The 27,693-nt window shown below is 39.6% G+C and overlaps 3 protein-coding genes across 7 annotated transcripts in view; 2 read left to right on the top strand and 1 right to left on the bottom strand.

Moving 5' to 3' along the window:
- phc2b (polyhomeotic homolog 2b (Drosophila)) overlaps positions 1 to 11,742 on the top strand; it is a 44,621-nt gene extending 32,879 nt beyond the window's left edge. Inside the window, exons 10-15 of the mRNA XM_005729737.2 lie at positions 4,338 to 4,549; positions 5,931 to 6,060; positions 7,295 to 7,397; positions 7,512 to 7,626; positions 8,434 to 8,758; positions 8,875 to 11,742. Coding sequence (XP_005729794.1) covers positions 4,338 to 4,549; positions 5,931 to 6,060; positions 7,295 to 7,397; positions 7,512 to 7,626; positions 8,434 to 8,758; positions 8,875 to 9,029 — 1,040 coding nt within the window. The 3' untranslated portion in view covers positions 9,030 to 11,742. The remainder of the gene's footprint in view (positions 1 to 4,337; positions 4,550 to 5,930; positions 6,061 to 7,294; positions 7,398 to 7,511; positions 7,627 to 8,433; positions 8,759 to 8,874) is intronic.
- Positions 11,743 to 13,074: 1,332 nt separating this feature from the next.
- Positions 13,075 to 23,377, top strand: LOC102193170 (T-complex protein 11-like protein 1). Its single transcript, XM_005729742.2, has 10 exons — positions 13,075 to 13,150; positions 13,803 to 13,893; positions 14,019 to 14,148; positions 14,255 to 14,375; positions 15,509 to 15,729; positions 16,469 to 16,605; positions 18,381 to 18,562; positions 18,896 to 19,077; positions 20,657 to 20,829; positions 21,880 to 23,377. Exons 2-10 carry the CDS (start codon positions 13,815 to 13,817, stop codon positions 22,110 to 22,112), a joined length of 1,458 nt encoding a protein of 485 aa, XP_005729799.1. The 5' UTR covers positions 13,075 to 13,150; positions 13,803 to 13,814; the 3' UTR covers positions 22,113 to 23,377.
- A 69-nt stretch (positions 23,378 to 23,446) lies between these two features.
- Positions 23,447 to 27,693, bottom strand: part of anks1ab (ankyrin repeat and sterile alpha motif domain containing 1Ab) — a 60,531-nt gene continuing 56,284 nt past the window's right edge. For all 5 annotated transcript variants that reach the window (XR_311646.2, XM_005729738.2, XM_005729739.2 and 2 more), the window contains one exon: positions 23,447 to 27,645. Coding sequence is in view for 4 of the 5 variants with exons in the window: in XM_005729738.2 (XP_005729795.1) it covers positions 27,612 to 27,645 (34 nt within the window). In the remaining variant the exon portion in view is untranslated. The remainder of the gene's footprint in view (positions 27,646 to 27,693) is intronic.

Here is a 27,693-nt window from a genome sequence, read left to right on the forward strand (position 1 = left end):
ACACCGGTACCCATCCCTAACCACAAATATACCAGATCCCACTAACTATGGCCTTAGTCCTAAAGTATCAGCTAACCTGAAGTATAGCAGTTTAACAAAATGACAAATACAAGCTGGCTTTCTGTCTCTGTGTTAACCTCATAGTAGCCTACCAACTTTTGCCATATGACTGCTAAAATGGACTCCAGCCCCACCATGACCCTGAGTTGATAAATGGTTAAAATGTTTCCCTGACACTTGGGGTTTGCTTTAGTCTTAACCTTTTAAAACTGTTATTTTAATTGAATGTTTTTCTAGTTATCATTTTGATTTTATTGGGGTTGCATCCATTCACTGGTACACTGGCACTTTTCACTTTGGGCAGGAACTCTGGGATTTACATCTCATTTAGTTTCTTTCAGTTATGGGAAGTTTACCGGTCCTTTTTTCTACCTGTCTTTTTCTTTGTGGTAGTTTTCAAGTCTTGCACCTTCTCTTTGATGACGGGCAATTTGACACTATCGTCATGCGTTTCCTACACACTAATCTTTATTGTCTCGTTCATAGTCATTTAGTAAAACACATACTTTCAAAAAGTGTATGTCTCTGACAAAGGAGACTGAAGTATTGCCCTAGAATGTGTGGGGTGGAGATGCACAGTTCCACATAAGCTCCTTGTCCATTAGTACCAACCTCAGGTGATAATACCAGGTACTGTTTTTGTACTTACTCTGCTGGGGTTCCAAACGATTCGAGGGGATGTCAGCACACTGCACGCAACCTATTGGTTTGTCAGTGGCGTCACACAATCAGTTATGAGGGCGTCTCCTTCACGAAAATCAAAACCACCACTTTGTTGTGGCGTTCGTGTCACATACTAATTAAGTCACAGGACGCTTGGCTGCGTTGCTATAATAACCCCAAGCACATTAGGTGGTACTCGATTGTAATAGAAAATGAGTTGAGTTGTACCCCGCATCGAGCTGATCTGAGTAGGTACTAATCGAAAAGGGGCGATAAAGGATATTTAGACACCCATTTGGGGAATGCTTTGAGACCATGTTTTGCTTCTATGAAGTAATTCATTAAATTAAGCGCAGACCAAACTGTCTAAATAGTGTGGAGATGATTCCAATATGTGTTCTGGGGAATTTCTTTGTGTGTGGGGATAGAGTGTATATTGGGGGACTTGGATGGCCCGTGTAACTCTAAAATCCTCTTTGCGGCCCTGCTGAAAAGCATGCCTTTTGTGGCAGGGTTATTTGAGGATTGCTTGCATTTTCAGTGAGAGACTGGTTGAAGTCTGTGCCAAAAAGAAGATATTTCCTGTAGTAGGTTGAAGCTGGAGGCTCTGTGCTGGTTTGTGTTGTTGTGCAGCAGCAGCAGGCGGAGTGAGGAGGATCAGAGCTACTAACGTGGGAGGAAACGTGGGAGGAAACGGGGAGGCGGGGAGATATTTACTTGAAGCGGCGCTGCAGCTTAAAGTCGCGCACAACAGCGGCAGGCTGGCGTGTCGGAGCAAAAACAAACAGCAAACCGCACGTGCTTTCTGACTGAGCAGAGCGGAAGTTGCGCGGTAAGAAAACGCTTTCTCATTCAATCCAGCCGGATTTTAGGGTGACAAAGCGCAGAGGAGCGGTGTTTACTTTCGCTTTGGAGGGGGTTTTCACAAAAAGCCGAAGCGTCTTTGTGGCGGTGCAAGCGACAGATGTGGGGTGGTTGCGTTGATGTTGACTGGTGCACTGTTACAGGAGGTCTGTGCGGGATCGTTTAGGTCTGCCGGCAGAGCAGGTGGATATGACTGCGCTAATTTGCCTGAAAGTGACCGTAATTTGACATTTGAGATTGCGAAATGTAATCGCATTAGTCCTCGGTGCTGTTATATGAAGACAGACATTTACGATGTTGCAAATAATACTACTAACAACTACTACTACTTACTAATACTAATGATGATGATAATAATAATAATAATAATAATAATAATAATAATAGGCTTCGTGTTCTCAAAAGTTTAGCCTTTAAATTTATGGCTGCAACTAATTACGTTATTCATAAATTTATTTATCTATAAAACATAACAAACAAAACAAAGTTTATGTTTGCTTGCTGCAAACCGCGGAGGTGTCAATTCCATTGTTATCACACACTCAGTGGCCACTTTATTAGGTACAGCTTTGCTACCTTTTTGTCTTTACAGCTGCTCTAATTCTTTGTGCCATAGATTCAACATAATTCTTGACACATTCCTTAGAGTTTGATCAGTTAACGATGTCAGCATCACAGGTTTTGCAGATTTATCAGCTGCACCTCAATCAGATGAATCTTCCATTTAAACACATCCAAAAGGTGCTCTGTTGGACTGAGATCTGGTGACTGCGGAAGCTATAAGAGTACACTGAACTCATTGTCACGTTTAAGAAACCAGTTTGACTTGATTGGAGCTTTGTGTTATCCTGCTGGAAACGACCCCCAGAAGATGCGTATGCTGTTGTAATAAAGGGATTTGGATTTAGTCAGCAGCAATACTTTGGTAGGCTGTGATTATTAAAGGATGCTCAGTTGGTACTAAGGGGCTGAAATATTAATTTCAATTCATTTATATAGCACCAAATCACAAGAATGGTCCCTGGCAGTGGGGAGGCTGAACAAGCCAGGATGCTTTCATGTTGTTTTTGCAAAATTCTGGCTCTACTATTTGAATGTTACAGCAGAAATCCAGACTCCTCAGACCAGGAAACCTTTTTCCACTCTTCTGTTGTCCAGTTTTGGTAAACACATTAAGTGTGTTGCTTCAGTTTCCTGTTCCTAGTTGACAGAAGTGGCACCTGGTGTAGTCTTTTGCTGCTGTAGTCCATCTGTTTCAAGTAGAGCTTAACCACTGTTGGACTTTGGATACCGATGCCTATGTTTGATGATTTAAAAATCCCATATTCCAATATGTTTTTTTATTTTCTATCTTTCAGACACACAGACAGCTTTTCCTAACATTTATTATTTATAGTTATTTCTTTTTTCATTCATGCCCTGCTTTGATCAGCTGATTGTTTGTAATGTTTTGAACTTGTTGCCAACAGGGGAGGTTGCAGAGTGCCCTCTGGTGGTTAACATGGTTGGGGCTCTTCTCCTGTGTCTTATTTACTTTTCATTTATTGGCTGTTATAAACGCCAATAGTGGTAACAAAAGGCTTACGGCGGCTGATATTCCAACAAAATCGGTCAGGCTTGAGTTCTTAACTGATAAGAGTGGCACTTGGCAGGGTCTTCTGCTGCTGTCACTCATCTGCTTCAAGGCATACTTTGTTTGTAATGACTGGTTATTTTGGTAAATCTTCTCTGACCGCTGACAAGGGATTTCTGCCCAGAGAACTGCTGCTCACGCGATGCGTTCTCCTTTTTGGAGACCCTTCGTATAGCCTAAAGCTGGTCGTGTGGGAAAATCCAGTAGATCAGACATGTTTAAAGTCACTTTAATTACCTTCATTCTCCATTCTGATGCATCAATGTTATTGGAAGATTGCATTAAACAGTTAAATTGCTGTTCATTAATGGAATTCGCCAAAGTGGATGGCAAGTGTAATAAATTGTAATTATTATAATTTAAGAAACTGAGATGGGTTACTGTTGAACATTTTCACTTAAATGTGATGCAGATTTGATGACATGATTACTTTTATTAAATATGCTTGATAAAATTTCCCCAAAATTAAAATGGGAATGAAATGCTTGGTTTTACAGCTGAAGTTTTGTTTGTTTCATGTGTTTTTAAACATGAAATTATAGCAAATGCCATAATATGTCCAGCATAGTGTCTGCAAATGTGTTGTTTGTAATGATCTCAGCATTGTCTGCAGCACATGCACACGTAGCATCACAATAAAATGATTCATTTTAAGTACATTGTTAAGAAAATTATTAAACAAATACTCTATGGTTTCCTTTTCAATATTACTCTAACACACTGTATTTATATTTATGTGCATAAATATGCATACAACCCAATATATTTATATTTCCAATGTAGTATATTGGATAATTACATAAAATTTTATATAATTATGATTATATGAAAATCTGACATTTCTATTGAAAAACAAACAAAAGGAAAAGGACTCCAGCTCTACTTGTCTTGCTTAACCAACAATGTACAACCAAAAAATATTCAGCTTATCGTAGAAGCATTAACCATTCAAATCTGAAAATGTAATCTGTCTTTTCTGCTTTTCTAAATGACTGAAACGATCATCAGCTACTTCTTTTTAAGCTTTAATTTCATTCAAACTGAAACATTTCTCAATGGATACGTGCTCCTTTGTATTAAATAGACCCATTTTGTTTTTGTTTTTTCTCTCCATCAGGTGGGGGTACAGCGAAGAGGCCGAGTGCAGCAGTGGGGACCCCACCTCCAGCCATGACCTCAGGAAATGAGAGCGAGGCGCCCACCGTGACGGGCAGCACGCCACAAAACGGAGAGAACAAACCACCTCAGGCCATCGTCAAGCCCCAGGTCCTCACACATGTCATCGAAGGCTTTGTCATCCAGGAAGGAGCTGAGCCGTTTCCCGTGTGTGTAAGTGCTCAATCTCGGCAATACTGGCAGACAAACATGATAAACAACCCAAAGCCAGCACCGTCTCCAGTGTACACGCCTGCAGGGAACTGTCAGCAGGCAAACACATACCCTCTGTTACTGCTAGCAGTGACATCGTACAGCTTCTGTTTGATTCACTCGTTAATTACAGGGAGATGAGACCCTGTGAATGGGAAAGAATACAGATGGAAGAAGGTAATGAGCAGCGCTCTGTAGTCAGTTCATTTAATCAAGGGCATTAAAATCCTTCCTTAATCTGTGTAGTCATCTCCCTTGAAATTGGTTCATTATTATCTCATATTGTTTGTACAGTTTAACATGTGCTTATATATTAATGTTTGTATCTTCTCAATTGTATTAGTCATTAGGGGGGAAAAAAGTGTAGTTTTAATTTCTAGGCTTTGGCCTCTCTGCCTCCTACTGGACATTTTGTGAAAATGCTCTATATACATGCACACATGGCTAAACAAGCAGATTACATTTCCAATTTTTAATCAACACACATGAAAATAAATAAAATGCAGTATTTATGAAGATGCGTACACACGTGATGACACACAGAGCTGAGGATTATTTTTCCTTTTATAGTAATACATTTTTTATTCATTTTATGACTCAAATGAATCTGATTACATTTTCCACCTCAGTGTTCTGTCAATTTAAAAAAAAGAAAAAGAAAGGGGGGGAAAAAAAGAAGAAGAATAAATTAAACACTGAGTATATATTTCTTATGATGCCAACACTGTCCTGTAAAAGAACTTGATTGTTAACAGTTAACTGTTACTTTATATACGCTGGTATTCAAGTTGCTTTATGTGCCGTATGGACAGGAGAATTAACTGTATGCAAGCTTCATGTGTGCGACATGCAATGCTTGAAAATCAGACTACATTGACGTGAACATGTCAAGTCTACATTATCAGTTTAAATGGTCACTGTGTGTGGTGGTTTAACAATGATGGTGTTTATCTGTTATTTTTGTGATCGCTATATATTCAAACATTAACATCCGGAAGACGAAAACATTCAGTTGGTGACCACTGTTTCCTTTTAAGTCTAAAAGGTTTAACTTGTAATGGCCAGCAGTCAGCTGACTTTAAAAAAAAAAAAAAGTCATCTCATTAATACTACAGTAATGAGGCGCAGTGGGGCTGTGCAGTGAAACAGCTGCCCTGATTTCCAGGTTATTATTTGGAGTAGCAGCAGTCTTTGCGTTAATGTTGCTGCGGTGACAGAATGCAGCTGTTGTGATAAAGCAGTCCAGATGTAAACCCTTAAACCACACCCATTGTTTCTTGTTACTGTTGTGTGCAGCATTTCATTTTTAGTCCATTTATAAATATTTTATGCCCCACACCAGGTGGAGCGTCTGCCCATTCTCATCGATAGTCCAAAGAAGCTGGACCATCAGCTCTCATCTGACCCGGACAAAACTCCGGTCAGCAACGCAGCCAACACAGACTCCGAGCCCGAGGACATGAGCCAACCAGGTGAGACCAAACACATTACAGTGTAGATTGTGTATATTTCTTTGTGTAGCTTCACCAGGTTTTGGAGGTGTTAGTCTGTCGCTCCAGATTTTTCCTGCCAGGGTTTCACATAAGGTTAAAGGAATTCACTTTACAATGATCATCCTCTCATAGTATTGGAAGGTGTTACGAGCAGACACCGACCCAACAGACAGAAACTCTGACCCTGGTGTGTCCGTAGAGTTTATTTAACCATGTAAACTGCATTTTGCTCCTCTTCCCCAACAGTCAAACCCCACACTTCTAAATAATGTAGACCCTCTGGAAGTGTTTTTAACTCAGTTGCTGGAAGTTCATTATTAATTAGATGTTCTGTCAGTTCCTGTTTCCTGATACATGCTTCTTTTTTACCTTTGTCTAACATGTTGTAACAAGTTGTCCATTTATAAGTTAGAAAAAGACCTATGTAGAAAAGTGTTGAAAATATCGGAAACGGTGTGGAGTAGATATTTGGCAACACTAGCTAATGTTGACATTTGTGGTTTTGCTGCAAATGCCTGGTTTTTTTTTGCCTTCACTTTAATGTGGGGAGGAAGTGCCATCAGTAGCTTTACAAGGGTTGATCAACTGATGTAAACAAAGCAGACCAGACTCACTGCACTCGCAGAGAAATCTCTTGAAAGAGGTTCAAAACAATGTAGGTTTGTATGTATTTGACTTCTGCACCCTGAGCCTTAACCATCCCATGACTCTCCATCAGAAGTAGAAATAATGCTTTAACATTGGGCCCCGAATAGTTTAGATCAGCAGTCCCCAATCTTTTTTGCGCCACGGACCGGTTTATGCCTGACAATATTTTCACGGACCGGCCTTTAAGGTGTCGCGGAAAAATACAACAAAATAAAACTAGTACCGGTACCGAAAAAAAGAAGATTTATTCATAACACACGTGAAAAGACCCAGGAAGACCGAGTTAAAGATAAAAACGATAACAAAATAACGCTGAAAACCGATAAAACCCTGAAAATTATACATTTCACACCTGAGCCTCAACTCTCGCGGCCCGGTACCAAACGACTCACGGACCGGTACCGGTCCGAGGCCCGGGGGTTGGGGACCACTGGTTTAGATGAGCTACCTACAGTTTTAATTTTCTGCACGCCTAGTATTATGTCTCTCTTTTTTTTTTTTTTGTTCAGAAGAAAGTCTAATACTTGACATGTGTGTTGTGTTTATGCTGCTTCCTCTCCCCCAGAAAAAGATGAGCCCAAGCTGACGTGTGAATACTGTGGCTGGGTTGATTTTGCTTACACATTCAAAGGCTCTAAAAGGTTCTGCTCGGTGGTTTGTGCAAAGAGGTAAGTAACCTTGGCTTCTTTTTCTTTCATGTGAGAAAATAGCAATTTTCCCATTATGTTCACAAAAAAGGAATTTAAAAATATACATGTATATATATTTATTTGTATGAACAGATACAACGTAGGCTGTACGAAGCGAATTGGACTTTTCCGTCCAGAGAGGAACAAACCAGCAAATCGCTGGCGTCGACGGTCTCAGGGCCGCCCCAGTATTGAGGCAAAAAAGCAGGTAAAAACATGCTTCTTAACTGTCATAAAACTTCCTCATCAACACTTTACCTCTCATCAGATACTGCTTCTGCTGCACATTTTAAACCCTGCACTTTTCATGCCTCTTGCTTTTTAATGAAGTTGAACATAATTTGTGTGAGCCCGATTATCTCCCTCTGTCTTTAAAGGGTCATTAAGTACTCGATGATCTTCATCAGCCTTTATTGGTGACCGGCAGAAATGGGAGAGCATTAGTAGAGATTTTCTGCCTTTTGCACAAGTTATATAGATGTAGATAACAACTGGATTCACAGTTTTCTCCCCACACGTCAAAGCCTTCTTTTGGGACGTAACACATTATCCTTTAACTGATCTTAAAGAGAAGCAGTTTAGGTAATTACAGCAGAAATTCAGTGGGAAATATAAAGCAAGCATTTTACACCACAATAGTAAAATGTGGTGTAAAATTTTCTTTTTGAATCAAGAGCTTTTTAGTATTTTATGGACAGCTTATGTAATGTTATAAGGATTCAGCTTTAAACCTCCAGTGGGGGGTGCTTTTGTGTCATGTATACACCAATATGCTTAGGGCTTTGCAATTCAAAGACAAAGTGATCTTTGAGGCAATGGTATTGATCCATTAATCCCCATCATATCCCTGCAGGTGTATTATCGGCATTTAAACCTATTGTACCCTACAAATCTTACTTATTACCCCCTTTAATCTTTGCGTTGACTTTTATATTGACCTGGGAGTGTTTTACTTATGCGCTATCCTTTCTTAAATGTAACAATTGATGTCACTCCTGTTTGTATTGCTTGGCAGAAGCTGGCCTTGTCACCACAGCAAACTCAGGGCGGTTCTGTATCCTCACCACATCCCTCCCAGCCCAGTCAGGAGGAATCCAGCCCATGTTCAGACATGTCAAGCTACGAGGAGCCACCGTCTCCCATGTCAGCAGCCAGCTCTGGACCTTTGGCTCCTGCCCCGGCTCCAGCCCAGGTCCCTGTCCGCCGTCAGCCGAGCAGGGCCTCGGACCAGGAGGCCTGCGTTGGGAGAGATGGAGCACCGCTCTGTCAGCGCTTCGTACCCAACGACCCCACCAAATGGAATGTGGAGGAGGTTTATGAGTTCATTCGTTCACTACCAGGTGAGTAGGCTTTGCTAAGAAGGCACAATCATAATGCTTTATACTCCGATGTGTTCCGTGTATGAAACCTGTTTACCTGTTATTAACTGTAGCTCGTGCCTCTGCTGTTTTCACAGGTTGCCAGGAGATAGCAGACGAGTTTCGCTCTCAGGAAATCGATGGACAGGCCTTGCTCCTGTTAAAGGAGGACCACCTGATGAGCACTATGAACATTAAGCTGGGACCTGCACTCAAGATCTTTGCACGCATCAACATGCTCAAAGACTCTTAGCAGGAAACCGTGTGTGTGTATGGGTGTGTCTGTTTGTGTGTATTTGTATATTATAGCACTGATGGCACAGAGTACTGACTGCACTGTGAGCAGGCCTGCTCCATTACTGGACTGGTTCCTGTCATCCAGAATCTCACTCAAGCTTGACTCGACCTCCCAAACCAGATCATACTCACCGGCATCAGCTCAGTCGCCTTGTGACCATTTATGCTTCTGCTTGGTAACGTTAGAGTGACGTGTCAGACACTTCAGTCTGTGTTTACATGCAGTCACAGGAGAAGCTTTTCAGTTGCTAAACCTTAAAGGAGCCTGTACAAAAGCTGTGCCAAAATCGTTTATTTTTCCAGATGAAAAGAAATTATACTTTAAAAGTATACATGGTTGAAACAGCAGACGCATAAGTTTCCACCTGGCAGTGCACCTGGTGAGTTCTTTCTGGGTTAAAAACAAAAAAACTAAATGAGTTGATGTGAGTATAACTGTTAGTAGAAAAGACACCAGATGTCAAAACTGGAGACAAGTTAATAGCAAGCAGCAGCCTCTGGGGCTGAAAAAGCCAACGCACAAGTGCCAAAAACTGCAGTTTTTCTACAGTCGCTGGCTCTAAAAGCCATTAATCCCCCTTACCCAGTTTATGCTTCCCGTTGTTGCCCTCGTTAACAGTGGTGCTGGCCAACAGTGACATCACAATTGCTGGCAAGCACGACACATCAGTGTCATGTAGGCTGGTGTGTACTATCATGCCACCATTTCAGTGACACAGTCGTACAGAAGCTCGGAGATTCTAGAGGGATTTTTAAAGCAAGGCAGATGCAGCAACAGCTTAAAAACATGACTTTGCTGTAGCTTTGCATCCTTTTTCTTCTTCTCCTATACCAATGCTCCTGTGAAGGATTCTTCTTAATAGGAGATGAATCTGATGTGCGTCAAGCACCAGTATAAATGGGTACAGGGCTGTAATGACGTCACGGTTGGTGTAACAAGCAATTTGAGTAACATAAGCTAGACTTGAGCATTTTAACATTGGGGTCTTAACTTTACTGTATCAATAAACATGTCTGCAGCCCTGTACAAAAAATGGTTTGGTCTTTCTGGATAGATTACACCTTCAAACAGCCTAATTGTATCTGATAGCTCTTGGCGAAGCCTCCATTCAGCTAAATAGAGTCGCTATATTTAACTTCTCAACTGTGTTTGGTGCCTTTGGGAGCTTTTTTTAATGCCGTTATCTGACATTTTATATGGTATTAAAGCACTGCTGAACTTATTATCTGTGCAGGTATCTGTACTATAGATGCAGCTTACAAACCAAGCTTGCCAGCATTAACTGATAGCACTCTTTGCTATTGAACAAATAGATTCACCACAGCTCCAACACAACATGGACATATAGCTCAAAGTTTAAAGTGCCAGTCCATAAGTTGATAAGTGATGTTGCACTACATCCATCAATTACATAATCTGCTTTAACAGACGATGGGGGAAAACACCTCTATAATGTCAGCTTTTCAAGCTGGGGAATGATAATCTTCTATTACATGTGTAATCTGTTAAGCTGTGATCACAGTGCAGGAGAATTAAGATAACAAGAGTGTCCTTTTAGTACCAGATGTAACAGCAATTATCAAATGTCATTAAGCAGATTCCAGATGAAGATACTGATCCTGTGATAATTGCAGAAAAATGAAGTGTTATGTTTTCCCTGGAGAGGGTTTTTTTTGTTTTGTTTGTTTTTTAAAGTCTCTAAAAGCTTAACTGAGGGAAAATGTGGCTACGAGAAGAGACAGTGCCAAGGTGCATTACCTGTTCAGTTATGATTGGGCCAGGTCACACTGCAGCACAGTCAGTGCTGAATGGAGGCATTGGGACAAAACATGAGAGAAGTCTCGATTTATTATATTATTAGACAAGTTTTTGTACAGTTTGGTTAGCGTGTGAATGAGAGCGAGGTGGCTGTACGTGCGGCTGGGAACAGAAGATTGCATTCATTAATTTGCCCATTTTTATTCACTTGATGCTCCTTTGCCTTTTCTCACAATGGACTCTCACAGCTCTCGAATACAAAGCTTGAATGCGAAGAAACCATTTAAGCAGCCTCTTTTGTGACATCGATTTTTCCCTTCCATCTGCCAGTTTTCTCCTCTGAACTTACACTGCTTACAAATGATTTTTTTTCAGCTGCTCTTTTTTTTTGTTGTTGTTAAAGATTTACTAAAATATGATATTGATTTCTTGTATGAGATTTGTAAAAGTACACTAAATTATCAAAGAAAAAATGTGGGTACGCTGCTCTCTTTTTGTAGCAGCTCTGTTTTTGGCACTTATTCTCTCTTTTGCTTTAATGTTGGGGAAACGCTTCACCTAAAAGTGAGAAATCTGGAGTGGCATTTGTGAAGCGGTGCCAAAAAAAAAGTTTATATGTGCATCAAAGCTCAAGTGAGGAAGAAGAGTGTGAATCTGTTAAGTTATCATTTTGCTTTTTTAACAAAAGTATAAAAGGTGTTTGATATTTTGAAATATGCAAATGTATAAAGTACCATTGGCTTGGGAATTTTGGGTTTGTTTGTTTGTTTTCTATGGGGGAAAAAACGTTCATATTTACTTGTTTTGTGGGCGAGTTTGGAAAGTTGACCTTTTTTTTTGATACTGCTTTGTTTAAATGCTTGTATTTATCAAAACTGTTTGTTACACATTTTGCAGTCATAAATAATTTGCTATACAATTCTGTGTCGGGACATTTGTGTGTGTCTGTGGATTTTATTATTTATTTATTTATTTATTTTATTAATGGGACACCTCTAGTTGTTAATTTATATACAAAGCATTTAATTTCACAAATTCCATTTGAATGTGCTTGTGTTTTTTGGAGCATGTTATCAGAATTTTATGACCACTGTTTCTTTCTCTTGAAGTTCCAGACTCATGAGGACCAAAACTTAAAATGCTGAAATATCATCAGTTTTATTTAATTAAAGATGGAAAATGGTTTTGAAACTGGGCAGATTTGGCAATATATTTAGAGATTTCTTCAATTAAGCACCAAAGATCTAAATATAACCGGGCACCAAAGCATTTTTTTTAAAGGCACATATTTCTTCTTTTGATACATGCTCAGTCTCCCTGTCACATTAAGTATTTAAAGAAATATGCTAATCTATAGACTGATCACAAATGAAATCCAAAAACAATTAACAAACAGAACACCATCTGAAATGATGGCATTAGTATTATTATTATTATTGGGATATGATATAGAAAACATGAGCTTGAGAAGACACGCAAAAGCAAATTAGCTTTTTAGCTCCATTTGTGTCCATTCCATTAGGCCTACTTGATGAGGGAGGTGAGGAAATTGAATATCATATAAAATAAATATAAAATCCAGTATGTAACAAACCTGGAACCTGAACACACACACAATATTAAAAAAAATTATGGATCGTCTGGTTTATAAAGCATAAAGTAAACAGAACATACACAAAAAAATTTGTAATTCTAGAACAGGCCTTTTAAAAGTACTGGTGCAGCATTTGAGTAGTTCGGTATAATGCACTGGTTGACGGTTCACGTTCCTAAGCTGTGTACCTGCTCTTTCTCGAAATTGGAACAAAGATATTTCCAGGTGTTGAGCTCTCATAACGTTTCGTACAATGGCTGACGGGCGGTTTCCTTTTTGTTTCCACCGAACTATAATGAAGAAACAGGTAGCTCGAGTTTTGTTTCAGACGCAGAGACGAGCAGCGTACAGTACAGAAAACTGCAGCATAGACACGCCCACTGTTTTGATTTGAGAACGGACGAAACCAAAAGAAGTAGCGGCATTTTTAATGTCTTGTCTTTTTCAAGGTAGAAAATAATTTAGTTCAATGGTTTATTATGTTTATAGCTGCATTTTTCTATGTGAACACAGCCACGCATACAGGATAGATGTTGCTGTGAAACAGGAAGGGCGTCTATCATTGTTTAACCATCCCCCCCTTATTGGTGAAAATGGTTTAGTCCAAGTTTGAAACGACGTTTTGAACTGGAGGTTTTTAAACTGCGGAAAGAAACACTGTAACGTTTCTAACATACTACTCACCTCTAAAACCTATACTATATTCTTTAAATAACAGCAACAGGTAAGTTCGCCTTTAGAAAGGTGTCATATTTTCATTTCTGTGTAGTCTTATTTTTGACTTTAATAAATACATTTTTACTCATTTTATTTTATGTAATTTTTTGTTAATACTTTAATGTACACATGTAATAGTACATTTTCTGTGTGTGGAGTGTAGGTGTACCCAATTTTACCCTTGTACCCAACTTCATTAGTTTTCTTTTTTTTCCTAATAAATAATGTTTAACCTAAATATTTATGTTTATATCAATAAACATATTTATATCAATAGTTGCTATAGTGTGTGTGTGTGTGTGTGTGTGTGTGTGTGTGTGTGTGTGTGTATATAAATATAGAAAAATGTGTGTTTATATAGATAGAGTTGAATATAGATACAGGACTATTGTACATTTATAGAAAAAGATGAAAACCCCTTATAATTTCCGAGAAGTAGTCACACTTTATGTTCTTTTTGATCACTAGTCCCCAAACCAGGGGGCAAATGTTTGAAACTGTAGCTGTGCTGTTTCTCATTAAAATATGACTAAAACTGTTGCTTGATTGTTAATCAATTGACGAACAGTCTCAACCATGACCATTTTGAGTGGAGGCGTAGTTAAAACCTGACAAAAGTGACTATTTGTACCACGTTAACGAGTGATTTAAATGTCTAGACTTCTTCTGAAATGCCAAATCAGAGAGAGGGAGCCACTGATGATTCCCCTGCTGACCTTCCCTGTCTGGAAAAACTTGACTCTCCAACAGGTACGTGGCAGTTATTACAGCAGTTATTGTTTTCAGGCACATTCAGGGGCCATTAGTAATTGAAATATTACCACTGTGGCAGTTTTAATTATCTGTGGGTGTGTGTGTCCTGTCTGTGGTGTCAGGGAGCCCACCCACTGCCTCATTATCCAGTCTAATGGAGCTGGAAAATTGTGTTTCCAACATGAGTCTTGCACATGAGATAGTGGTGAACAGAGACTTCTGCTTCAAACCCCGAAATCCTTCTACAGACAGGCAAGAAAACACTTAACCACATCTACAGTGACCTTGGTTATTCTTAGTTCCTATATTAATGAGTGTTTTTACCCTTGAGCTGTTCTTTTAATCTGCTTGTCTGCAGCCTGGAGGGTAGAGTGACAGAAATCGTTCACCGGGCCTTTTGGGACAGTCTTCAGGAGCAGCTGAACAGCGATCCTCCAAACTACAGCCACGCTGTCCTTCTGCTGCAGGAAGTCAAAACTGTGAGTATCTGGCATTGTAAGGGTCAAAAGGAAAGCACAAACATGATCACCAACCTTACAAATGGAGAAATTAGCGCTATCTGATCAATAAAGCATTACTTTAATTCACAATGTATTTGCTATGATGCTGTCAAAAATATTCAGGTTTATAAGAAATGTGAAGACAAAAAAATCTTACATTTTAGATCTTTTAGGGTTTTTTTTGTAACAATTAAAAAGTCATTTTTAAAGTGACATAAAACAGAAAAATCAGAGAAATACACGTCACAATGATATTACAACAGATTGGGTTTGGCAACTGTGTGGCAGTCCTTTGAGTTTATACATCACTTTGATGTGTAGAAATCCTGTTGTGGGCAGATGTCCCAGTCCTTTTCACACAAGAAAGAAGCTGAACAGCTGCTTGTTTCAGAATTTCAAAATTGATGAAATCTTTGTGCCTTACATTGAATGAAAATGTTGGTGATTGAAAATATACAGTACGAGGGAAGTGATTATCCAGTTCATTTCTTTGATCATACTGAAAAAACAACATTGCATATTTTGAGATGAAATATTAGGTCACTGCAAAGTGTATTTGTAGCTTCTGGGAACCCCAACATATATACCCAGATGTTTATCTTTAATATAGTCACACTACTGCGCCTCCACAAGGTTTGCACAGCTTTATTTAAAACAGATGACAGGTTCAGGTTTGGCTGCTTTGAGAGTGTACATTTACTTAGAGAAGCTCTGTCTTTGCACAATCTTCTATTTCCTGTAAATTTAAATAAGAAATGGAATAAGATCCCTTGAGCACATATGTAGATTTTCATATCTTCTCTTTTGATTCCAAAAAAAAGGAGAAGAAATTAAAAAAACAGAAAGAAACTGGCCATGTCATCTTTAATCAAACCCATATTCTACTCTACTTTTATCTTAGATGTGTGCTTGTATTTTATAGCTTGTTTAAGATTGTGTTTATCTGCCCAGGGATTGTAAACTTGGTAGTAGCTAAATCTTTATTAAATAGACTTAAAAAACAGTTCCAAGTGAGTGTTTGCAGTGTATTATATTAAAAGAACTGGATAAACTGAATACTTCCAAACAAAACATAACATGTTAGTGAAAACAGACATTTTTCTTCACATTAGATGCTTCAGTCCCTGCTCTTGCCTGCTCACGTCAGACTGAGGTCTCAGCTTGACGAGGTGCTGGATATGGATCTGATTGGGCAGGAGGTCGACCACGGGGCTCTGGACCTCCACCGACTGGCGGAATTCGTTATCAACACCATGGCATCTTTATGTGCTCCGGTGCGCGACCCAGAAGTCAGAGCACTGCGGGATCTCAAGGAACCTGTGGAGCTCCTGAGGTAAGAAGCAGGTTAACAACACCTGCACCGAATAAACTTGTGTCTGACATGGAATCAGTGGCAGGCTGTGGCCCTGTTTAAAATCCAGCATGCAGCAAGCTGTATTCCTGTAATGACATCACTTGCAGACCACATTATTACCATGAAATGTAACGTAAAACCGAATTAATATACATTCACTGATCAGTTTTCTGCTTAGTAATGCAGTACCAATATAAGATAAATCCAAACTTCTTTTCAGTTGGTGTGAGTTTGGATGCTCCGTTCTGCAGTAATACCTCTCATAATGTCCAATTAGAACTAAAAATAATCTTCAGTATGTGCAAATATTTAAAAGTGCTTGTAAATTCTTGTTTTAAAAATAGTATAAATCCCACCAGAATTAACAAAATCTATTTAAACAATATAAAGATGCAAATCTATTAATTTATATCCAAAGCATCTATATGTTGTGCTGAAGAGATATTAACTAAAATTGAACTTTGGCCAAGCTGTACTATCATGTAATACCACTTTGCGCCACATGATGATGCTGTGAGTTGTGTAACCTTTATTTAACTGGGCAAGTCCTTTGCTCTAGTGATGACCTGCTATTTCTTGAGGAAATGCATGTAGAGCTAAAGTATCCACTGCTTAAAACATCTCCAAACGCCTATTAAAATTCTGCCCTCTAGTGGTTGAGGTTACCTTATTTCCAAGAATGTCAAAAAAGGTTTTACTCAAACATTATTCCTCCCAGGGAGATCTTCCGTGTCTTGGGTCTCATGAAGACCGACATGGTTAACTTCACCATTCAAAGCCTGAGGCCTCATCTCATGCAGCAGGCCATACAGTACGAGCGGGCGAAATTCCAGCAGATCCTGGACAAGCAGCCAGGTGAGAAGGGATTTCATTTCCAGCACTCTTCAATCTTCAACTTCACTGGTGCAACGAGTGATAGATGATAAAGGTGACTTTGTGAGTGCTACATTTATGGTCGCTAGATATTTCAGTTTTCAATTAAACCTCTTTTGACCCTCGTCTCTCTAAAGTACCATCCTGCCATTTTTCTGCTTCTCATATATTGGGTAAGGAGTGGGACAGCCAATCCCTGAACGGAGTTTTTGGCTCATGCACTGTGCTTCTGTAGCGCTGGCTAATCAGAGTAACTGGCAGCGTGACAGTCACTGGTGCTGAAAAAGCCATGTTAGCATCCATCCATTTATTTTGTTAATCGCTCATCCAACTTAGGGTCATGGGGGGAGTTGCAGCCTATCCCAGCTGTCATATGGTCAGAGTCGGCCTTTACAAAAGGCTGACAAAGAGAACCACACAGTCTCACATCCACACTTAGTTGTTTTGTTTTGGGTTGTTTTTTAATGTAATTGTTTCATCTAATAAACTCCAGAGTAGACACCATGCTTATGGAGTCACTAGACAAATAATCAGTAACAGCCATTTAGGATATTGACCCCAAGTGGTCAAAATGGGAATTAGAATCGTGTAACTCCCCGTGGTTTGATTTTCAGGATTAAAAAAATTTACCTGCAGTGGGAGATTTTTGCCAAACAATTTTTTCTCACTACTCTGGTGAGTAATTTAAATACTGAAAAGTCTAAATAGTAAGCAAGATCATGAGTTAAGCAAAAGAGTTTTATCACCTGGGAGAGACACCTGGTGCAATCCCATGTGAAGCCTTTGTTGGGATGGCTGGAGCGTATTCCAAGTGTCATCGAGTGACATGTCGAGGAAAAGGAGAAGACAAGACGGGTCCTTTTTAAGAGCAGCAAAAGAACTTCAAGACATGTCAAGGAGGTAATTTAGCCATTTAAATCAGCTGTGTTGGAACAAGGACACATCTAAAACCTGCAGGACACTGGTCCCTGAGGCCTGGAGTTGGACACCCCTGTTCTAGAGTCATCACAGCAATCAGGTTTTCACCAGCCGACTCTAACCAGAAACCACCTTTTACTGGGTCCAGCTCCTCCACCACATCCGACACCAGTTCCACAGACTTAACTCCAAGGCTATAGTCCAAGGTCAATTGCAAATGTAACATAAAAGGTCAATATATGCTGATAGATTACTCTTCATAAAAAGACAAAGTGGGATGGAGATGATTGACTTTTTAACAGAGCACCACAGTCTTAGACTAAGGTAGGTGTGGGGAAAACCACAGAGGTAAATTTAAGAAATTATTGTGCTTTAAAGGTGCATATTTAAATATGTAAATAATAAGTGCAAACACATACAAGGTAAACGCAGTTTTAGCAAAATAACTCAAGTATGAATTCACAGCTAATCCCTACATGAGTTTCTAGTTTCTACTGAATAGAGCATGTTTATTTTTTTAAATGATGGTCTCATTAGTTTAAAAATTGATGATAAAGCAGGGGATGCTTTAAGTTGCATGGAGTTATTGCTCAGTTTCTCAGTCGATCTCCGCCTCAATCATCACAAAGTCTAAAATGGGGATGGTGAAAATGCTCAGCTCGAGGCTTGACAAGCCACAGTGACATAACCATGGCTACATCCATCTTTAATGAACAGTCTATGGCTCTGTCTCGCTCAGTTGCCACTAAAATCCATGATTCACTTAGTCGGTCTCATCTGTGTAGTTTCAGTTTTTTAGTATATTCTTAATCATTTCATAATTTGTCACTTCTCTTCAGATTCTTTGGACAATACCACTGCTTGGCTTCAGGCAGCAGCGTCTGAGGTGGTGTCGCCGTGTGAGGCGCAGTCTGATTCTCCCGGTCCTGACAGCCGCGGTCCTTTCAGCCCCACCGCTGTCCTCAACCGGGCCTACATACGTCTTCTCCACTGGGACCCACAGGACCAGAAATATCCTGAGGTCAGCTGCCGTCTGAAAAATTACATCACGCCCATGCTTTTCATCGGACCCGGTGATATTTTATTGATTATGAGGGAATGTTCAGTTTGCCTACCCATTCCTCCTCACTGGTTAAAAGCATGTGAACTGATTTTAGACGCTGCATTAATATAATTGATGAATCATGACAGTTTGCATTTATATACTCTATGACCCCTGGAAATTCATCAATTACCTGTGGCTTCGCAATCTTATTTAGGGTTATAACCATTAGACTCTTTATTGAGGTATTGATTTCATATTTATGCTGAAAACATTGCCCCCTTGTGACCCCAATCTGCCTTCCACGCACAGACCATCCTGATGGATCGGGCCCGCCTGGATGCTCTTGGTCAGCGGCTCCAGATGTTGGTCCTGGAGGCGTCGGTGCTGCTCTTGACTAACGCTCAGTGCGGCCGCGTCGTTTTCTCCCTGCAGGGGTTTGTAGGTAAACTCAGGCAGTCCATCACTGCCCTGCTGGAGGGCAGTCACACAAGGTAAGAGGAGGATGTGGTGATGCATGTACTGGCTGTCACAGGGAACAGGTATTGTATGAGAAAGAAACCAATGGAGGTGACATGAGGCAACTAGCTTGTCAGAACAGATCCAGCTAACCTCATTCTTTCTGTTCAAGAGAGGGCGTGTCATGATTAGCGGATAAATGTGGAACAGCAGCTTGTAATGTTCGAGGTCTGCTTGCACTCTGGTCCAAGCTGCAATAAAAGGCATTATTTAAACGCCAGAAGAGAAATCCTGAGCAAAATTAGAAGCCATTGCCATGGTTGAACATTTTTGCTTTGGTGTGTTGTAACAATGAATATCTCAAACTTGGCCTGGATTCATAGTTGAAAAACTTCAAAAACTGAACCAATCAGCATGCGAGATGCGAGGCTAACTTGTTAGAGCTGTTTAGGGGTACGAGGTTTATCTAACATTAGTGAGGAATCATCAGCTATAATCAAGCCTGAATGTTCAGATCATCTATGAACTCTATGAACTGGATCTGTTTTACCTGACTGTCTTTTATGCATATACTGTTACCATGGTGGATGCTAATATTAAACATGACCAGAGTTTCAAAATAAAGCAGTCCTAGACCGCATATCTCCGCCATGGCTGAAGATGACCTCAAATCAATTTCATAGATTTGAAAAAAAATGTTTGAATTATTTTGTGATGTTTTCTTGAAAAAATACAAACAATGTTTGATATTTGGCAAGTTCTCCAATTTTGTCAGACATTGGTTTGTTTTGTTGTGTTTTTTTTAAACTCTGGCTCTAAATTTTGTCAACAAGAGCAGGTATCCTTAATATGGTCACAGCGCAGCCTGTGAGCACAGAAGCCCCACCTACCTGCTGTTCAAACCATCTGTTTGACAGCGACAGCCAGTCAGAAGAAAGTTGGCTTAAAAGGGAGCGTGGTCTTAGAGTTAGAGGAGCTAACACTGTTTGTTTGAGATAGTAGAAGTAGTAGAAGTGGAGTAAGGAATATTTTGAACTTCCCCAACTTTAAAATGATGGAGTCTAAATGAGGATAATAGTTCTAATTTAAAATTTCTAACACTGTAGAAGCTGTTCTGAAAAATTGAGTTCCAGACAATCTGGCATTTGCTCTTCAAAATCTATTTCCATGTCAAACATCTGTGGCTCAATTACTCCTACGTTAGTTTTATCATTGCATAGCAGAAAGTAGTCTTTCAGTGTTAACTGTCAGAGCAAAGCAGATATGCCTCAGCAGCAGGCAAGCAGCAGACGAGGTGAGAGGACACAGAAGACGACACTAATTTGCATTTTCATAAATACGCATCTACTAAAAAGAGGCAAGGGTGTAGAATTATATTTAAGCCATTTTAAGGAGTGCACTCATGGAAACAAATGTGTAATTGTGAAAAACAAAGATGAGTTTGTAGGAGTTTAATCAATGGGCAGGGGAGGAACTTTAATCAAAATCCTGCTCTTGGAGAACTCCTTTATTACTTCCATCAGTTCCTGTGCATAGATGCGTAGGCCTGTGAGACAATATATGTCTGATGAAGAATGCTGATGGTTGGTCTGATGCCGGTTTCTGGTGCTACAGGGAAGCTGACCTGAAGGGGGCCTTGTTGGGGATTGGGGAGATAGTATTGCAGCAGATGTCTGAAGCGCTGGCTACTCAGGGAGGAGCAGCCCTGCCGCAGGAGAGCCAGGATCTGCTGAAGGGACAAATATCTGAGCTGTGGAAACACAACAACCCAGTCTGCGTGCTTATAGGTAAGACAGGATGGGGGAAATGAAATATATCCACATATTGGACTTACATCAGTGTGTATTACTATATAATGTCAGCTGTTTACGTTTTGTAAGGTGTGAGTGGAAAAAATGGCCATTATAGACTACCGTTACTGGAAAAACATTTTTAAAAGAAGTATATTTTACGTAGCAAAAACTCATGTTTGGAGAATCACAATTTTCAATGGACAGATTAAACGAATCAGTTAATTTGATCTTTTTTATTTGTGTAAAATGTCACAAGAAAGACCATGGTGATATCAGGATGTTGACGCAGATCATGTTCCTTGAAAAATAAATCCTCAAAGTATTTATTATAAAAACTACAGAGTATTTGCATATGTTTTTTCCTTCTTTTTAAAAAGCAATATTATCTTGTATTTTATATATTATAAGATTATAATATTTATAATACAGATGAGCATCTACTCTGTATTTCTTTATATATTGCTTCCAAAAAGCCAGACTTTATTGTAGAGGTCTTGAGCAATGGTTCTCCACGCTTTCTGAAGGTCTTTTGAACGTGTGCTTTGACTTTTGCCTGCTTTTTCCACTCATTTTCTGTCCACTCCTTGTACCTGACCATTTTCACAGGAATATTTTTTGTTTGTTAAACCACTTGAACCTGACTTATGAGTCATTCAAATAAGCACTTAAGGGACAAACCAGTGTTTGTCACACTGTTATTAGCAGCCTGTTCCCATATCTTCAGTTGAATCTATAAACAACAAGATGATTCCAAAGAGCTATTAGCTGAAAACTTGGCATATGTTGGCATGATGTCCAGTGTGTCCTCAAAGACATTGAGAAGGCATCAGGTTTTTGGTTAAGTTCTTACTTCATTAAAATTTAGGATAACTTGGCCAAACAGAGTGGTTAAAAAAAAAGCGGTCCTGGAAAAATATTTTCATTAAGATAGATAAGTACATGTTCGTGCACTTTAATGCTGCTGAGTTTAGATAATCTCTGTTTAAACTTGGATGTGTGCTGCTGCAGAGCTGACTTCTCTCCCTCCTTCTCTCCATCAAACAGGAGAAAGGGTGCAGGGTTTCCTCCAGGACACGCTGCGGGGCGGCCCTGCTAAAAGGAGTCCAGAGCTGCCTGCTCCCCTCGGGCTGCTGAGTGCTGAGCTAGTTGAGCTGGGGACGGCCTTTGGGCGAATCGTCCACTTCAACCAAACAGTCTTTGGTCCCTTCTATGCGCCCATCCTCAGGAAACTGCTGTTCCAGCCAGTAGGGGCCGAGGCTGGGGAGGACTCGCGCTAAACTGAGGCTGACCCTTTCAGTTTGTAGCTACATTCTTAGGCAATTTAAAGAAACAAAGGCACAGAACCAAAATCCTGTGTTGCCTTATACATATTTACTGCCTTGAAAAAAACAAACACGTGAAAGAAATTTTAGTAATTCTGACCCAGGTGAAAGCTATAATTATTATATTTAGCCATTTTAAGACGCTGAATGTGAATGGTTTTAGAAATCAGAGCACCAAAGAACATATGATGAGTCTGTAAATAATACTTAAGCTTTAATATGTAGCTCTTCATGTTGAAAAATGTTTATGAGTAACTTACCAAAGACAGCATGCACCTTTTCAATATTTTTATTATTATTATTATTTTCTTCTTGAATCAAAAATATACTTGTGTTTCTTTCAGTCGTTGACATTGGAGCGGGTATGTGCTACTAAACAAATACAAAAGTGATATATTTTTTCCACCAGCCATTCAAAGACATGAAAACACGTGAGCTTGAAAGAAATTATCGTTCACCTTGTTACATTTTAAGCAATATTTCAGAAAAAAACTGTTACAGGATGCACATACAATGGGATAAGTTAAATCCTAAAGAGGTCTTATTTTAAAATCTGTATTATTTTTTTTCTTTTTAAAAAATACTAATACGGTTTTTAGTATTTTTCACCCATTACATGTTATTGTAGTGAAGCTTACAAGAGTCCTGTTTTAAATGTATGTACACGCTAACATTTCAAATGTTTGGAGTGACTGTGTCTATAGCTGACTGCCAACAAGCAAAGGAAGTATTCAGAAACCAATTTGTGCCCTTTTATTTGCTTCTGGCACTATTTTTGTAACCCATTAACAAACTGTATAAAAAAGATGGACATAGCCCTGGGGTCTATAAAGTAAAGCCAGTGCATAAACGCCTTAAACCTAGATTCTTTATAATGGCCAGCAGGGGCCAATTCTGGAAGCAGTCAAAGTCAGACAGTGTACAAGTGAGGAAAAACTGCAGTTCCTTTGGTGACCACTTGTGTCTCCATTGACTCTCATGTTTAATCCACAATCTTGGTACAAAAACAGATTTGGTCACAACTATACAGTTTTTTCCCCCGCTCATACAATAAATAATAATTATAAATGCAGAAGCAGACAGTTGGTGATTTCATTGGTCGCTACCTTAGTGATGCACCCAATTGTGATGATACGATACCTGGTAACTTGTATTTGTTTTTTAATAAAAGACTTATTATACTTTCAAATATACTTTTCATAAATAAAATGTTATCCGTCTAATTTATTCAAATTAGTCTTATTTTAGCTCTGCGAGTGACCACTGCATATTTTACAGTGACACTTCTCAAAGTGCCTCGAGGCTACTACTGCTGTGATTTGGCGCCATATAAATGAAATTCAAATGAACTTCTCCTTTACCTGCTGTCACTGTGAGCACACCTTTTATGCATGCGTGGGGTAAAGCCAATAACAGAAACATGAGATGAAATAATACCACATGGAGCTGACAACATGTTACTGTATGTTACTGTAGTAATGCAATAAAAGCTTTTTAACAAGTGTTACACTGAGCATAACAAGAGTGAGGACCAGCGAGAGTGAGCAAACAAGAGAGAGAAGCTGATAGAGAAAGCATCCGAGTCTGAGCTTTTCAGCAAATAAGTTAACTTATAAGTCATAAATAAACTCCTATTTCTTTGCTTTTAGCTTCCTCCATGTTAGCTTCCATGCTTTTGACTCATGAAACACAGAAATGAAATTAATTCAGTAAAATCTAGATTTAAATTGAACAGAAGGACCCATTGGTAGCAGATCCAAATATCAGATTCATCCACCCCTATCTACATCCACCTTTTATATTCAGTCAATCAATTTCAGTAAAGATAAAGTTTATATTAACTTTTTCCAGTGTTGCTTTGTTGCTTTCTAATACTTCATGCTACAGTCACACTAGGTAAAGCAGTGGTAGGAGACCATGACACGACCAAAATTATTGCATCACGTTGGAATCTGACTGCAGCACAGCCAGTCTGCTATCAGTTTGTGGCTGACTGGAGTTAAGTTCGCAGTAACATTGCGTTTGTGAAAATACAGCAATTAAATGTGATAAATGAGTGAAAATTTCAAATGCCGCAGGACAGCAGGCAGGTTGTACTCATCGGAGTAGACTAACTCAGATTGTTTGCCAGTCTGTCTGCGTTTATAAATTAAATGGCAATTATTTGACTTTCTGGGGATTATCGGTGACCAATGCAGTCGTCTTGCAGTCCAGTGTGCTTGTCCAGAGGTTTAGGGTGCTGCACGCTCAACCTCTGGTTGACCACTTGGTCGCCACAACTATAGTCAATCGGTCTCCAGTTGCAAAAACTGAATAAACGAATGGATTCAAACACAAAGCATGGGCAATTTTTTTCCTGCTTTACTGTAGTGTGACTGAGCTGTTAGGTTTGAGAGCTATGCAGAATGACCCAACATGCATTTTAAAGAGTCAGCTTTTCATTTTCTATTTAAATTAAATGTACACCCATAGCTGGAATGTAGCTAAAATAAAACATTTCTAAAACAATGCCAGTTTTGAAGAATTGTATTCATACGGTTAGCAAAAACATGCAAAAAAAGGACAGGCAATTCTCATTTAACTTTGACTTTGCTATACGTCCCAACAGAACTGATAAACATATACCTGACAGAAAAATGTTTCTTCATGTTGTGCAAATGCTACGTTTACTGTGTTGAATACTGATGTGTGTGTGTGTGTGTGTGTGTGTGTGTGTGTGTGTGTGTGTGTGTGTGTGTGTGTGTGTTTTCACCAGGCACCTGGATGCTTGGCTCTGACTTGAATGCAGTTGGAGACATGAGAGAAACAGAGACTGGGGGCTAATCGTTTGTTTAGAATAAAAAGTTGCACCACCCACTAATCTCTTTGGCAGGAGAAAGAGTGAAAGTATAATTGTACATTAATTACCATGTTTGTTGTATTTGTCACTTTAAATTTTAAACAGCTGGTGTAATGTTTCTGCTTTTAACTACTCAGCCATATAAAAGAAATCAATGCTGACAACAGACGTGAGAGGGATTCTTTAGTCTTTGTATTATTTAATGTCATTAATATAATATTGCTTTGAAATTTGAAACAGTATCACATTTTCATTGACAAACCATACTCTGTCCAGAAACATGGGCAAAGCATTGTATGCTGGTACAGTTTTTTTCTTTTCCTCTACATTTTGTTACCCTTTAATAATAATTCCCACATTTTCAATAGACCTGAATCAATAGAAATGCTCATTAATGGTCTATATCATTAATAGTCTACAGTGCTCTAAACATTACAGTACCTACATAACATGATCAGAAAGTCACGGAGGCCAGGAAATAGACTTGACCTTTCTGAGTGACCTTTCTCAAGACAGGAGTGATACACAGGTCCTGTTTAGCCAGTGATGTGGGACTACCGGTTTACCTTTTAGTCTGTGTTGGGATTCATCTCAGGGGCAGTGGAGGAGCAGGGGATATACGGAGTGAGATCTAAATGTCAGAGTAAGCGCTGGTTTGGCCCTGCACATTGCATAAGGCTTACCTCTCAGTTTCTCTCTAGCTCTTTCACACTGCTCTGCCCGCTATAACTCAACACACACAAACACACTCGCATCGGCTGCTCCCCTTCAACTCACAGCTTGGTATCCGGAAACTTGAACGCTGGGGCGAGCTACACAAGGAAAACACCAATGTTAAAAAGAGCGGTTACATGCACAGCGATATCATGCCACCAAAACTTGCTTTAAATAGCTTGCTGCTCATTTAAGTGTAATGCTTTTATATTGTGCATCCATAATAGAGCAGGTTGTTTCGGTGACACACAGAATGGGAGAACATACGTGACAAAATGTTGGACGACGATGGCAAAACGAAATGAGGGTGAAGCGCTGAGTTGGCGTGTGACGGGGAGAGGGAACGTAAAAAGCGAATGGCAGGTGAGTGAGAGGAGACGAGACACTGCTACGGTACATACAGAGAGACTGCTCAGGCCAAGTGCATCAAAGGGTACGAAAACACAAACACACTGCCAACATGCAATCGTCAGTGGAAGCTAACAGTTAACAGTCAGAAACAGAGTGGCAATGACACAGCCACGGTACCGCACGCAGGCCGGTTACACCGTAATAAAAAAAATAAAATCAGTCAGCCTCCACGAGCTCAATCCTTCACTTCTCCCGCAGCACACAAAAAACAAGGACAGTGGCCAGTGATGTAAGAGTCCAAACTCCCATGAGGACAGACAGAAACAAGGCATACAGCACGCACAGCAGGTAGTGCACACAGGGGAGAACCCACAGATATGTGTCGACTTCACGACGACCTTTTTTTTTCAGTCACAGTGCAGGAGGAAAATCTTTTAAGAAAAACAAAAATGGTACCACGCTCTCAGCATTACAAATCCACTCGCATTAACACGACACCAGAGCAACATTTAGATTTGGCTCTTTTAATGTAGTGGAATAAAATCTTTTCACCCCCTCAAAGTAACACACTTTGCATGTACTGTACCTAATTCTAAACTGGAGTGAAACAGCATGGATACCTACTCAAGTAATCATGATAATAAGATGCTATGACGGGATATGTGCATCAGATTGTGCTAGAGGCTCATTAATACACCCAATATTCTTTTTTAAACTTTGTTTACGTTTTGTTTATGGTTTTTTTTTTGCCTCTGGTAGTAATGTTGGGATTCTTTACAATCCCTTCGTAATCATTCCCCCCAACCCACATTTCAGTTATGCCCCGTCTATCAAAAAGTATCACAAAAATCCACGAATGTCAAATTTGCACCATAAGAAAAAAAGAAAACAAGGTCTTAAAAGGGATAGTGCCATGTTTTTAAACACAGTGTTCCTTTTCATTTTTTTTTCTTTGTTTAAACTGACAATAAGAAGAAGCTGTGATTTTCAGGCTCTCAGTGCTACCACGACTGCTGAGAGGCACTGGGCAGTACAAGGCCAGAGCAAAGACTCATCCTGACAAAAACTGTACCATCTCTGCATCAACGTCATCCCAGCTAGTCACAGTCAGTTTAAATACAGCAGGAAATAAGAAGTGTTGCCTTTTTTTCTTTTCTTTTTTGCCTTTAAAGTCTTTTAGAAGCAGGGTGGAGGCGTGCAGTTGTTGGGTGGTGGTGTTCGGGCAGGTTAGGGGATTTTAGTTGATTATAGATAACCGTAATGAAGTAAGGCTGTTGTCCTTGATATTGTCCTTCTGGGTGTGTATGTGTGTATTTGTGTGAGTTTACGAGGTCTCAGTTTTTGGTCCGTTTTGAGTCCAGACATCAGTGATTAGATTCGTGACCGATTCCTTGTGGTCTTTCTATGAGTATTGTACAAATGCGTAGAAAAAACCCCAACAACAACAAAAAGAAAACACAAGTTGTTTGCTGCATGTTGCTGTTTTGTCTTTCATTGATTAATTGTCCATCTTGCATCCCATGCTATCAAAGCAGCCTCCTCATAGTGCTTCACAGTGGTAGATGCCTGGTAAGACAGGACAGGCTACAGATGGAGAAAGAAAAAAAAATTATAACTGTCGAGAGGCAAAAC

Source organism: Pundamilia nyererei, unplaced genomic scaffold, assembly GCF_000239375.1.
Source record: "Pundamilia nyererei isolate P.nyererei 1_Seehausen unplaced genomic scaffold, PunNye1.0 scaffold00034, whole genome shotgun sequence".
In the NCBI taxonomy this organism is placed as follows: domain Eukaryota; kingdom Metazoa; phylum Chordata; class Actinopteri; order Cichliformes; family Cichlidae; genus Pundamilia; species Pundamilia nyererei.

Excerpts from the sequence above, each read along its gene's own strand:
- LOC102193170 (XM_005729742.2), top strand. The coding sequence starts at position 13,815 with ATGCCAAATCAGAGAGAGGGAGCCACTGATGATTCCCCTGCTGACCTT. Across the intron at positions 13,894-14,018 it reads AAAACTTGACTCTCCAACAG|GGAGCCCACCCACTGCCTCA; the intron begins GTACGTGGCAGT and ends CTGTGGTGTCAG. Across the intron at positions 14,149-14,254 it reads CGAAATCCTTCTACAGACAG|CCTGGAGGGTAGAGTGACAG; the intron begins GCAAGAAAACAC and ends GCTTGTCTGCAG.